The 14,368-nt window shown below is 43.7% G+C and overlaps 1 protein-coding gene across 1 annotated transcript in view; it reads right to left on the bottom strand.

Annotated features, from left to right (window-relative positions):
- Nucleotides 1-8,272: 8,272 nt before the first annotated feature.
- Nucleotides 8,273-14,368, bottom strand: part of ehmt1b (euchromatic histone-lysine N-methyltransferase 1b) — a gene marked incomplete at both ends in the record, with an annotated part of 35,164 nt that continues 29,068 nt past the window's right edge. Inside the window, 7 exons of the mRNA XM_080017712.1 lie at nucleotides 8,273-8,465; nucleotides 10,311-10,486; nucleotides 11,016-11,094; nucleotides 11,824-11,910; nucleotides 12,020-12,135; nucleotides 13,044-13,121; nucleotides 13,850-13,994. Coding sequence (XP_079873838.1) covers nucleotides 8,273-8,465; nucleotides 10,311-10,486; nucleotides 11,016-11,094; nucleotides 11,824-11,910; nucleotides 12,020-12,135; nucleotides 13,044-13,121; nucleotides 13,850-13,994 — 874 coding nt within the window. The remainder of the gene's footprint in view (nucleotides 8,466-10,310; nucleotides 10,487-11,015; nucleotides 11,095-11,823; nucleotides 11,911-12,019; nucleotides 12,136-13,043; nucleotides 13,122-13,849; nucleotides 13,995-14,368) is intronic.

The raw sequence follows: 14,368 nt of genomic DNA, 5'->3' as shown, positions 1-14,368 counted from the left end.
ATTTCTCAATCAATCAATTTTTATTCATTAGAATTAATAATTATATTCATCTAATTATGAAATTGTTCAGCCAAAACTTTTCTGTCAACTTCTGCTTTTGTATTATTATTATTATTAGTAGTAGTAGTAGTAGTAGTAGTAGTAGTAGTAGTAGTAGTAGTAGTAGTAGTCGTATAAGTATTTTTTTATAATTATTATAATTATTATTATTGTTAGTAGTAGTACTAGTAGAAGTAGTAGTAGTAGTATTTTAATTATAATTATTTATATTATTATTATTATTATTAGTCGTAGTAGTAGTAGTAATATTTAATAATATTATTATAATTCTTATATATTATATATCATAACTCTTCTAATTTTTCTTTCGGCTGACCCGTTTATTATAATTATTATAATTAGTAGCAGTAATATTTTTATTATAATTATTATTACTACTTTATTTACCAGGTTAGGCTTATTTATTTATTTTCTCATCCAACCTTTCTTCAACCAGGGTAGCCACTTATCTCGTCTTATCCCACAGGTTCTAAAAACAGAATAATTGGTCGAACTTACCCCTGTGACCACGGAGAGCTGTTCATGGCCTCGTGCCTCTCGATGATGCCAGCCACTCCGCCTTTCCTCTCTGGTCCTCCGTCGCCCCTCTCTGCTCTTCGGTCCTCAGTGAGCTCTGAAACGGCATCATAGGGCTGTACGCTGCAGCCCTCCCCGGCTCTCCATGAAGGCACACGCTCCTTTAACTCCAGTCCACCCAGTTCATCCACCACCGCTGGCCGCCGCTGCAGCCTCCCTGGTGGCAGAGCCCAGGTACCGTCCTCAGTGCCCAGGGTGAGCATCCTCCAGTAGTTAATCGTGGATGATCTCATGGCTGTTGTAAAGTAGAATTACAGTCAGAGTATATTCATTATTTATTCGGTATCAGCATTACCTGCTATTAACGTTCATAACTCACAAATAGTGGCCACTTTACTCGGTACACCTTCCTCAGTGTTTCTTTCTATTACCGGGTAGGACCTTTTTTTAATACTGGGTAGGACCTTTCTAGTTCTGGATTGGAGCTCAGCACTGGGTAGAATCTCTTTTAGTACTACGTAGGACCTTTCTAGCCCTGGGTAGGACGTTTGTAGCACTGCTTAGGATCATCCGAGTTCTGAGTTGGACCTTAGCACTGGGTAGGACCTATTTAAGTACTGAGTAGGAATTTTCTAGCACTGGGTAGGATATTTCTAGCACTGGGTCGGGCCTTTCTAGCACTGGGTAGGACTTTTTTTTAGTACTGGTTTTGACCCTTTTTAGTACTGGGTAGGATGTTTGTAGCACTGGTTAGGACCTTTCTGATTCTGGGTTGGACCTTAGAACTCGGTAGGACCTATTTAGGTACTGGGTAGGACCTATTTTTAGTTCTTGGTAGAAACTTTGTAGCACTGGGTAGGACGTTTCTAGTTCTGAGTTGGACCTTAACAGTGGGTAGGACCTTTTTAAGGAGTGGGAAGGGCATTTCTAGCACTGGGTAGGGCCTTTCTAGCACTGAGAAGGGCCTTTCTTTAGTGCCGGGTTGGACGTTTCTAGCACTGGGTAGGACTTTTCTAGCACCTGGTAGGGCCTTTTTAAGTAGTGGGTAGGACATTTCTAGCATTAGGTAGGGCCTTTTTTAGTGCTGGGTAGGATATTTCTAGCACTGGGTCGGACGTTTCACGCAGTGGGTAGGGCCTTTTTTTTTTAGTACTGGGTAGGAAATTTCTAGCACTGGGTAGGGAGTTTTTTAGTACTGGGTAGGATGTTGCTAGCACTGGGTAGGACATTTCTAGCACTGGGAAGGGCCTTTTTTAGCACTGGGTAGGGCCTTTTTTAGTACTGGGTAAGACGTTTCTAGCACTGGGAAGGGCCTTTTTAAACACTGGATAGGACATTTCTAGCACTGGGTAGGGTAATTTTTAGTACTGGGTAGGATGTTTCTAGCACTGGGTAGGCATTTTTAAGTACTGGGTAGGGCATTTCTAGCACTTGGTAGTGCCTTTCTTAGTACTGGGTAGGACGCTTCTAGCACTGGGTAGGGACTTTTTTAGTACTGGGTAGGATGTTTCTAGCACTGGGTAGAGTATTTTTTAGTACTGGGTAAGACGTTTCTAGCACTGGGTAGGACATTTCTAGCACTGGGTAGGGCCTTTTTTAGTACTGGGTAGGACGTTTCTTGATCTCCCTTTTCCAAGAAAACATTCCCCACACCATGACACCACCACCAAACTGAGCTGCTGATAAAGGGCAGAATGGATCCATGGATTCATGTAGTTAAATCCAAGTTCTGACCTCGACCGTCTGCATGTCCCAACAGAAATGAAGAACCTCCCAAACACCAGCAACCCATTTTTATCACCTTAACAATCGCCAAGAAAATATTATTATTTGATATATTGTATATAATATTATCAATTATATTGTTTCTAACCCTAATCCCGAGTAATATTATTACTCAACTGGAAAAACAGGGATGATCTCACCGCATCCCAATGGTTTAATCTATTAATAGAATACATCTCAATGGAAAGACTTATTGGCAACATCCAAAACAAGGTGATTCATTCAATGAAATACGGGCTCCTTTTATCAAAGACACGCCTCCATCCATCAACACTTGAGTCTTCCTGAGTTGGGACGGTGTCGCGATATCTCGGGGCATGCGGGGGGGGGGTCTCTCGGGTCTCCCCGTGGCTCTGGGGCCGTGGGGCCCTGCAAGACCTTCTCCACTGCTTGGAGGCGCTGCGATGTGCAGTAGTTTTGACCTCATACACCGGAACTAATTGGCGCAAATCCCGTGCACTCACCGGTGGGGGGGGGGTGGCGCACACACACACACACACACACACACACACACACACACCTCCCTCGAACACCCTCCTGGTTACATCCTTCTCTCCCTCATTTACTGCCGTAGCTGTTACAGGAAGAGGTTGCACGCCGTGATTGCTGTCCAAATGATCGTCTACTTAATTATGTTTTGTCAAAAACATGTTGGCGTCTGATGTTTCTGTGTTTTTCCATGTACATGTTGTTTGGTTCCATGTTTATTTGTCTCACCCGTGGTGATTCTCCCCCTCTCGGACGAGTAATGTTGATCTGTTGACATGGTAAGATGGTTCTCCATAGAGGGGGGATTGGTGGCCGTCTTGAAGAACAAAAAAAGCTCTTGCCATCCCACAGGTCGTCCACAGGACAGAGTTACTTATTGTAAGCAGTTCTTGATGATAATAAAGAGCGGCATTGCAGGTCGAAAGCCTGCTGACAGCACAGGTTCATTAAAAAAAAAAAAAGGAGGAAGGAGGACCTCCCACTGTACAGCTCTTGCTCCTGTCCTCCTGGGGCTTCACGCTGGTCTCATCTCCAGGCGCGGAACCCCCGTGTGGCTCCTCCTCATCCACTTCAAGGTTCCACGTGTCGTGTTGCGTGCGTTGAGAGATGTTCTCCTGAACGCCTGGTTCTGCTGAGCTCCCGTTCAGCTTCACCCGGTCTGGCAGAACTAGCAGCAGGTCTGGCAGTTTACCCTCCCCGTAAACCCTGGAGGCTCTTCAGCAGCTTCTGGGATCCTCAAACCACCCTGCTTGGGAACCAAGAATCATTCCAGGGTCAAAGTCACTCACATTTGGACCGTGCGGCACCAATTCCCGTCATGTGATTGGCTGATTGGATATTTGCATTAAGGAGCAGGTGCACAGCTGTGGCCACTGAGTGGGCGTTGACAGTGCTTGTTGGATCAACAGATGCATTTTGCGTGACGCACGCGCCCCTCTACAGGCTGGTTCCCTTGTCGGTGGCGGGGTCCGCCGCCCTTCCCGGCGAGAACGCAAAGGGAAGGTTTGCGTGACGGTCGGATCCGCCCCGTTTCCAAGGGGTCGCTGACAAAGATACTGTACGGTTCATTTTCATCTGACGGTTTCAAGGCTTCAAGACATCCTCAGCGCCCGGTTTCAGAACACACAACACAAAACGTACGTTCACAACCTGGAGTGCCGGGAGGTTCAAGTCCAACTCCCCCACTGCAGCAGGGCCACCATGTTGTTTCCGGTCAGGGAAGCTGAGCGAGCAAACGGAGTCTGGTTCAGAGCCTCAGAGCCAACGTTCAGAGCCAGCGGCCACGCAGACGACCATAGACACACACACACTGAATATATGTAGTTCTCTCTCTCTCTCTCTCTGGTAGTTCAGTTATTGGTTTAGGGAGAAGTCCTGGATCGACGGACCCGAGGCGTGGTCGGTCCGGGTGCTTCTCTTAATCTTTGTTCGGCTTCGGCCCGGAACCTCCTGACAATACAAGTATGGCTTTCTTTTTTTTTTTGTTTTTTTGCTTCAAATAAACTTTTACCTGTAACTCAGTTTGGCGTCCAGTTTATGTCACCGGCCTCAGGATTTGCAAAATAATGATATCGTGGCCCTAACACAACCATACGGCATCTACGACTAAATCAAATGTTTCCTCAAGTCTCAAGAATAACACATTTAATGTGTTTGTTTTGTTCTGCTTCTTAAAAACAAAAAGGTCTCGTTTCAGTTTGACGCGGGCTGGATTGTACATTATAAACGGGAGAAGTCACTATTTAATGGCTCTTAAGAGCTACCCACAAGTGGCGGGGTCGCAGGTCAGATGCGCCTCTGAATTTAAAAACAGCCAGAGGGTTAAGGGTCGAGCACATCGCCGGCGGAACGCTCCTCCCGGCAGGACCGGGTCTGGAAGCGAGACGGGAACTGTGCATGCCTCTGCTGCAAATGGCCTTCGGTGTCGGGGGGGGGGCCCTTAAAAGCTCGAGGGCCACCTCGGGAAATCCAGACACGCGTGAGGACGTTCCGCCGTCGCACCGAGCTGCAAGCCCCCGAACGCGGATCGGCGGTTGGTGAACTCCCGGACAACGAGCAAGCTTTCAATCTCAAATACGGGTTTTGACAGAGCCTACGCGGCCAAATAACTTCACCTCAGGCACCGTGCGATACATCTCACAATTGAGCGGGCTTTTCCAAATGTTTTGAGGCCTCCGTTTCCCACATAACATACAATTGCGGGTTGAAAGACCGCACAGTAACACCTTATACGGGAGGCCTTCAAGACCGGTAAAGAGGTTCCAGTGCTGGACACAACGGCCGCAAACGCTTCAACGCCCGCGCGTGTGTGAATACAATAACAACGGTCGGGGACACGGAGGGGAATGGCCCAAGAAACGTGAGGATCTCCAACCGATCGCCAGGAGACCGACCCCAACCCGAACGTCGTTAGATACGAACAAAATGAACTCACCGTAGACCACGGTGGATCTCGTCTCTGCCCATTTGGAGTGGCGAGGGACCGACCTCCTCATGGCTGCAGCGCGGCTCCAAACTTCCACAAATCCAGTTTGTTTTACGCGAGTGAATTTGCGTTGAGGCGTGCGAGTGTCGGCCCGGCCGCCTGGGTTGGAGCTGTCTAGGAGGCGGAGGACCCCGGGTCCGAGGGCTTTGGCCCCTTGGAATGCGGAAAGCCCGCTTCCTGTGCCGCCCTGTTCAGAAGCTCCTTATCAGACCAAACGTCTTCAAATCAGCAACAAGAAACTCCAGGACCCAATTATCGGCTTTTGCTGCCATGGTCGAAAGGAAGGGAGCAATCATGGTGGGGTTGGAGACTTGAAAGGTGGAGGGACTTCCTGCCTCCCCGGCTACTCCTCCTTATCGGGAGGTTTTATTTTTCGGTTCCAAACTTCACGGCGGGACGGTTTGTAAATCGTTACCATGGCAACAAATCCAAACCCCGCCCCCTCAGCAAGGTACGAATCCTCACGGAGATTTGGGGTGGTGATGGAAGTACTCAAGAGCTTTTACTCAAGCGAAGGTACAAATACCCCCCATCCCATGACACAAAATTACTCTCGTAAAAGTGAAAAGGTCCACATGATGTTTCTACTGAAGTAAAAGTGTAGAAGTACTTGCTGTTAAATGTACTTAGAATATTAAAAGTACTCTCATGTTCAATGTGCTGATATACCAGTCTACAATACTTCATTAAGTGTTGGATGGATGGATGGAGTAAATTAGTCTCCACAGATACTTATACTGGAAAATGTACTTTAGTACGGAAACAAAGTACTTGAACTTTCCACCACTGAAGATTCGTCATTCTTCGTTGGGAGTTTTGTTTAGAATTGTTCACAATTTTAACTATTCTATATTTCATAAATAATAACATAAATGTGAATAATAAATATCAAAACGCAGACGGGGAGGAACGCCGTGTTTTTCCGAATCTAAATACATGAAAGGAAACGCAGAGTGGGAAGCGTCGTCAATATTTCATCTCCAGGCTTCAGTCACTACTTTGAAGCTGCAGCAGCAACACGCTTCAGCCGAAGACATCACAAAGCTGAAAGCGCGCGCGTGTGTACACACACACACACACACACACACACACACACACACACACACACACACACACACACACACACACACACACACACACACACACACACACACACACACACACACACACAATAAACCCCCGAAAAAGGAATCAACTTTCAGGTTTGTTTTGATTTTAAAACACAAAAAAAACAAAAAAAAAAACATCCTCCATGAACATTATTTTGATAATCAGAAAAATGTCCTTTGAGTAACAAATAATTACAACAAACGCATTAACTGTTGGTGGTAAAATGACGAGAAGAGATGAGAAAATAATAAAAACGTACAAAACATTCCGATGTTTGACGGTTTAAAAAAAAAAAAAAAAAAAAAAAAAAAAGTCCCAACATGAACTGAAGAAGTGCCGCTTCATGTTGCTGTTGTTTTTCTTTGAGAAGTTCCACAAGTCACTGCTTTACTAACAACGTTTAAAAAAGAGACACGAAAAGAGGCCACGGCGTGGACGAAAACTAACGCAGGGCGACTAGAGTGACTAGAGTTTAAAAAAATAATAACTAAAAATTTAAAAGGAAATGGATTGAAAACTAAAACAAAACTAAAACAAAAAAAAACAAAAACTTGAACATTTCTCTTATTGTACATCTATATTTACTTCAATACAAAACAAATAAAAACAAAACCCGTTCAGGTTTTTTCTTACTCTAATTCAGTAAAAACCTAAAAAGCCGCTCAAACATGCTTTTTAAGTTCAATTTTTTAACGTCAGCCAATTCACATATTGAATCCCCCCCGTCTCACCATAAAAACAAAATAAAAATGTCAGCACCATTTATTTACCTTTCTTAAACACATCTTGAATATCAGGAGTTAATTTAAGAGATCCTTTCAAAAGGGTTTTCCAAAATCCGGACACGACAGCCGTCCTTCCACACTACATCCCGGGAGAGGAGCTTCGACTAAAACTTAAAATAACGGAAGAAAATGGAAATAATAATCAAAACAAAAAACTTTTTTTTTTACCGTTTCGCAGGAATGGTACATGAAGACCATCATATTTAAAAGCTGGGTTAGAGATAAAAACAAAGAAATTAAAAATTCCAGTCTCGCAATCTCGAAGATTTCCGCTTTGCCGTTTTTGGCGGCACCTCTGGCGAAACGCGGTAATTGCAGGTGTGTTTTTGGACCTTGAGAGATCCAGACAGCGTCGCCTGCGTGACGTCCGCCCGTCGGTAGTTAGCACCTGGACCGACCAAGGCTGGGTGAGGCCAGCGATTTGAATGCGTGATGGGAAGGTCCCCAGGGACCACCACGCCCGCTCCTAACTCTCAAACGCAAGGCTTCCATCCGGCGGGCCGTGGGCTCAATCACCTGACGTTTAAACAGACGTTTATTTCAATGAAGATCTTCGAGATTGGCACCTTAAGTTAACTGTTTTTATTTTAGTGCATTTCTCAAAATATAAAAAAAATTAAAAAAAAAAAGTCACAATAAAATATAAAATAAAATTTAGATGGGACTGAATTCAGTCAAAATCCGTTTAGCACATGATGGAATGGTGTGTGCTACCAACAGCTGTCGACGCTCAAGGTTGTTTTGGTGGAAACAACACAAGCTCTGCATTATTAAAAAGCGAGTTCCATTCCAAAAGAAAAAGGTCAACGTATGCCTTTCCCAAGAAGGATATCAAAAATAATAAACAATAAAATAACAACAAAAAAAAAAAAAACAATTGAAGAAAAACGGATTGTGTTTTCCTATGTATGCGTGTGCGTGTCTTTGCTGCCCCCTGCTGTTTGGAACCGGGATGACATGATCCATTGTGTGTTTGATTGTGTGTATCGATGGATCTGTACGGGCCAGGGTCGTAGGTCCAGAGTCGTCCTGTGTGTGTTTTTTAGGAGGGGCTGGGGCTGGGGCTGGCTGTGGAGCTGGTGTCGGGCAGAGCGCTGGGCTGCTGCTGGTCCTCGGGCGTGCTGTCCGCCTGCAGCGAAGCCAAAGCCGTGGAGGAGTAGTTGCATTTGGGGGAGCCGCATTCGCAGGAGAAGAGCTTGCTTTTGATCTCCCAGAACTCCTCGCCGTAGTTAAATCTGACACCGAGCGGAAGAAAAAACAAAATAAAAAATAAGGAGTAGTTACACGTTAATTCATGCTCAGGCTTGTAAATACCTCATAGCATCAATTTTCTTAAATGTTATTGTTATGTTATGTACTATGTATGTTATGTTATCGTACTTAGGTATAGAAATTACTTTGAGAAAGCTGTTGTATAATATACATAAATACATGGTTCTTCAGCTGGTTTTACACCCAATACGACAAAGACAAACAGGATGTTGCGTGAGTCAAGTTTTTATGAAGGAATTGGGCTTAAAACGATGTAAATACATCACGATTTGCAAAATAATGACATTGTTAACCTTGCATGTCACCATATTCACCTTAAGATATTTAATATAATTTTTATATACGTAAATTCTGTGTATTTGAAACTCCTTTTTTTCAAACTCTCATTCATGGAACATGGAAAATGTCCAGCTGGTAAAACTACTCACTGCTGTTCCGGAAAAAACAAGCTCTCTCCCATTTTCCCCGGCACATTTTGAGACGCGAAACTCAGAGGCAGTTCAAGCGACCGCCACTAGGGGGAGGAACCGATCGTCAGATGCGATTACGAACTTGGTGTGAAGCCAGCTTAGGGGTGGAACCAACGTTCTTCTAAGGATTCCTGTACGTAGATACTATAAGGGATAAGGGATGCCAGATGACTATTTGGCATCTGGCATCCCTACTTGCCCAACTACTTTCCAATTTTTGTTTTTTTTAGAAATGCGAGCGATCCGACATCGGTATCAGGCGTCACTCGCTCATCGGACTGACGTCGCCGATCCAAATTCCATGGTCTGCCTCCTCGAGAACTCAACTCGGCAAATAACGAACCTGTAAATCGCGACTCAAAGCGTGCGCGTAGGGGAACCGGCGGTTGGAGTTGGGCAAACAGTCACTCAGGTGTGTTGGTCCTCAAAACAAAACGTCACGATTCCACAGAGCTACTGAAACGGATCACCGGATGAGGATTAAAAACGACACGGATATGTCCGTCAGCTCGCCGCTGGCGTCGGGTTTAAAACCCAAATTATCCCATATCGGGGATTTTGTATTGTATTTGTATTTTTTTGCAGTGAGCTCATCATTGCCGCGCCCGCGCGAAGGTATAGCCAGGGCTAGAGATGCCGCAGACTGCTTTGGCCTGTTGCTGCAACACGGCAACGTCGCCGCCATATTGGATCGGGCGGAACCGGACGGTAAACTAAACGCAAGTCAACGGGGGAGCCGCGGTTTTTCTGAATAAAAAAGCTCCATCACATTCTCATTCCACAATCGATTTCAATGAGTCGTTTCTATATTTGAGGGTTTACGAGACACGTAGGGAAAAAGTTTTGGAAAAAGTTTTTTTTTCTATTCCACGTCGAAAAAGAGCTTTGGTATTTGAAATCGGCAGTGGGAAATTAAAAAAAATATATAAAAATGGATCGGTGCATCTCTATTTTTTGTCTCATTAGCTATAAATCTATGGATTATTAAGGCATGTTGATCCAATTTGGTGATTTTTCTTTTTACGCCATAACCAATTTCCAAATCAAACGTTAGAAAATAAAACCATATGATACCCAAAAGCACAACGACGTAAACTTGGTGAAAATATCAAATCTGAAACGAGAAACTCGTTAATAAACAGTTTTTTTAAATTAATTCACTCAGCTAGGAACGACCATGAAGGATTATTCGGCTTGCTTTGAGAAACTGCCTTCAAATATCTCAACTTTCCAGGGTTTATTAAAGGAATATTAAAAAAACGCGTTGGGAGTTTGAATAACCCGAAAAAAAGCAAAAGGAGGATCTTGGTGCCTTTTGTGTGAGAATAAAGACGTTACCCCAGCTCCTCTCCGGCCTTGATGTTGTCGCAGGCGAAGAAGGCGATGTGCGGGAAGCGCAGGTCCTGGTGGGTGGTGTAGACGCGGCACGCCACCAGGTTGGGCTCACACATGTGGTTGATGAAGCGGCTGATGTTCCCGTAGAAGTTGGCGTCGATGCAGAACGAGTCTTTTGGCTGCGGCGAACAAATGAAAAGAAATGACGGGCGCCCGGGGATTAGACGAAGCCGAGGGAAGCCGTCCGTTCTGCTCAGGGGCCTCGACAAGGTGGGAAGGGGAAACGGCGACGAGCGGATCAGGGGGTTTTGCAAACTGGGTTCTGCTTCCCCCTGGCGGCCGTCGGAGGAATTGCAGGAGGGCGCCATTGAAATGATTCTCTCATTGTTTAACACATGTTTATGTTTTACGACATACATTTATTATCTTCACTAATGACGGTGAGTTTCAAATGTTTAACCACACAGAACTTTATTATAGGAGGATAAAGTATATACCATTTTCCTTTGTTTTGTTTATCTTTCGGGGTGGTACTTTGGTATCAATTTGATTCAAAATGTTCTTACTCTTGACCAAGTTGTTAATCAGAGAAGTAGTTTACTGAACGCATGGGTTATATTCATTTCAAAATCAGGATACTCTCACTGGAGTTAAATTACTGGGAGTCATCTTCTTTTCCATTCCCATGGTTCGCAGGTGAAGTCCTACCTTGTTGTCCATGCTGAACAGATAGGTGTCGTTTTTCCTCATCTCCGCCTCTTCTTCCGAAATTATTTCCCCTACGTATCTATAACACAAGGAGGATTTGCATCATTCCAATACAGATTTATGAAAAAAAAAAAAAAGATGCCTTTTTTGACAAATTTGAGGAAATCAAGTCCCCTTCTTACAGTCCAAGGGAAATTGGTCATCTTGTCACTAACGATGTGAATAATATTAATCAAAATAATATTCAAGTTGTTGTGAGTACTTTTCGTATTACAAAAAGACAAAAGAAAGAAAACTTTTTTTTTTCTCCTCCAGAGATTCACACTTTATATAACAGTTAAAGCAGCCGTTGCTATGGAAACATCAGTGACCTTCCCTGGTGTAACGCTAGGTGGCCAGTACAAGGCAACAGATACTCCTTTTTATTCCGAATCATGTGACATATCCGGCATTAAAATGTGAGTTCTGCGCCCCATAACACCTCTCAAAATTCAGAAGGACCCATCATGAAAAAACAATGTGAATCGTTAGCATCCAAAGCGTCAAGTCTGTACCAAAATCACTGTAAATGTACATTGCTTATTTTTGGCCAAAATTACTACACGGCCGAGATCACATACAGAGCAGATGCACATGTTTATTTAATTTGTATTATTCGACAAAAAAGCATGGACTTCAACGTAAGCATATTGTCTACGTTTTCACAGACAATGCTCAGATTGAGCCGAGCGAGTTCACCTCTGACGACCTTTATTTGGGGATATGAAACGTGGAATAATAAAAAAAAATAATAAACCGTGGAACCTACTCGCATATGAACGTGCCCTGGGGGATGTCGTGCACGGCCCGGACGCCCCAACCCTTCCTCAGCGTCCTGAACAGCTGGAGCCTCATTCTGAAAGGCGGAGAGGAGAGTATGATGGAAAGTACGGCAACACAACACCGATCACACTTCCACGCCTCGGCACTTTCAGGGTAAGCCACAAGCAGGATCCACTTCGTACCTCAGTCCGTTCTGCACCACCCGGTTCTTGCACAGCCTCCAGCAGGAGCAGGCGTGGTTGCACTCAAAGATGAGCGGAGGATCCTCTTTGCAGAACTCCGGCAGCAGGCGACCTTCCTGAAAGGGTCCGATAAAAGAGGAGAAAGGACGAAGAGGGAGAAAGTGTCACTGGTTCTGGCGTGGATTTAGGACCTAGAGCGCCCGTCATCCGTCGGCACCTTTAAATCTCAACCAGACGCCGGTTCATGGCTGTATGAAAAGGCTTTTGTGTTCGTTTTTCCTCACCCATTATAAAACCTGTTAACGGTCCAGGTACCAAATCTGATTCTATGTATTCATCAGATAATATTGTCATTTATTACAAGGCTCCTTGGAAAACTTCATTCTATCTGGTAAATAGCTGCAATCACGCATCCGCCGCTTGATGACAATGTTAACGTTATCTTGTGGCGACATCTTGCGGCACCACGTAGAAACTACAATGGAAGACGTGAGGATGAATGTGTTCGGGCTCAAAGCTCACTTTTCTCCCCGGGAGCCTAAAAGGTTTGGCGCACACAAAGACATTTAGGAGCCCGACAATTAAAAGGACAAAAAAATATATATATATGCATATTAAACAACTATGGATCGGCTAAATTTATGCTCATCACTGAAATTGTTACAGCCCTTAAAATGATCGATAAAAAAAACCAAAACGAAATCAATCAAATCATAGTCGATTTTTTTAATTTTAATTTTTTTTACAACTCAGATCAGTTTGCATTCATGCGAGAAGCGTTTTTTTCATGTTCGCACGTCTCTATTTTTTTTGGCATATGCGAGCAAAATGAGCTTAGTGTAGAGCCCTGGGATACGTCCAATTAATAACAGTAAAATAGGTTTGCCACGCAGAGCAAATTTATAGGGGGAAAAGCCTAATGTATAAATAGTAAATGCACTATCTGGTACGTTAAGCGGGATGAGGCAGTGTACGGGTGGTTATCCCTTACACACTGCACGGGAAGGGGAACCGGCGTCCTCACCTTGTCGTACCAGCAGCGTAAACTGAGTTGTCCACACATGCAGACGCTGGTGGAGCAGTCCTCCTTGCACACACAGTACTGCGGCACAAACACAAAAGCAGAAATTAGACACAAACATGGCATTAAAGAGGGGGCACAGGGAGCCCATTTTGGGTTACCGGTTTATTTAATTAATGTTATGCAAGAGGTTTGAGCGAAAGAGGCCTCTGCCACGGTGTGAATGGACTCAACTGTACGAATATATTTCCTTCTAAAAACATATTTTTATACTTCAACGGAGGATTGCATCTACTAAATATAGTACACTGGGATAAACATGTGATTTCTCATGAGAGGAAATTCCAGTGAAATGACAAAGTTCCGCAAGTCATTTACAAATGCTTTAAAGCACGGTGTCTTGGTCTAAAACTGATGACCCAGAACTGAAATTGTGTGTTAAATATATTTTGTTTATTTATTTCTTTATTTTATCTTTTTCTTATAGTTTTTATTATTATTATCGTCGTCATCATCATTTGATTGCCTTCTATTAATGTGAAGCACCTTGAATTGCACGTTGTGCATCAAAAATGCTGTACAAATAAAGTTAAATAAAACAATTAAAATATGACATATATCACTCATTATTAGAAATTATTAATATTAATAATGTATTATTATTATAATTATAGTACAATATATTTGAATATTATTATTGTTATTAATATCTTATAATAGTAAAATATTGTCACAACTGATTAAAAACCAAAACATGTCAAATCAATCCTATTGAGTATCTTCGTTTCAGGTGATTCCAGCGAGGTCACCTGTAAGTGTGTGATGTTCCTGTCGATGTTCATGGGGGACGTGACGCAGTTCTCTGGGATGTATTTGTAGTTGTCCGGACACGGCTGAGCGTCCACGGAGTTGATGCAGGGAATGGGAACCCTCTCGTGGCCCCGGGCGATATCTCTGCACCGGGAGAGAGAGAGAGAGAGAGAGAGAGAGAGAGAGAGAGAGAGCGTTGCAGAGAAAGGTCACACAGATGCATGATGGGAGTCCACCAACGTTAATAAACCATCCACTGTACTCTATAATCGCTGTATCTATGACCTCAAAGTGTGGAAAAAGTGGATTGGCGATCCTGCCCCCCGGTGTTTAAAACGTAAATGAAACATTAGTAAATGTTGATATTGCGCTCCCGTTTTTTTTTTTTTTTTTAGCTCCACAATTAATCTTTTCACAATTTTGTACAACAAACTTTAGAGCCATGACATATCATGACACCCAGTCTGCTCATTAGAAGTAATGGACCAGGTTGGTTCTCAGCTTCAGGTGATATTTGA

This window comes from Zeus faber (genome assembly GCF_960531495.2).
Source record: "Zeus faber genome assembly, chromosome: 17".
Classification (NCBI taxonomy): domain Eukaryota; kingdom Metazoa; phylum Chordata; class Actinopteri; order Zeiformes; family Zeidae; genus Zeus; species Zeus faber.
This window is presented reverse-complemented; position numbering and strand designations above follow the sequence as displayed.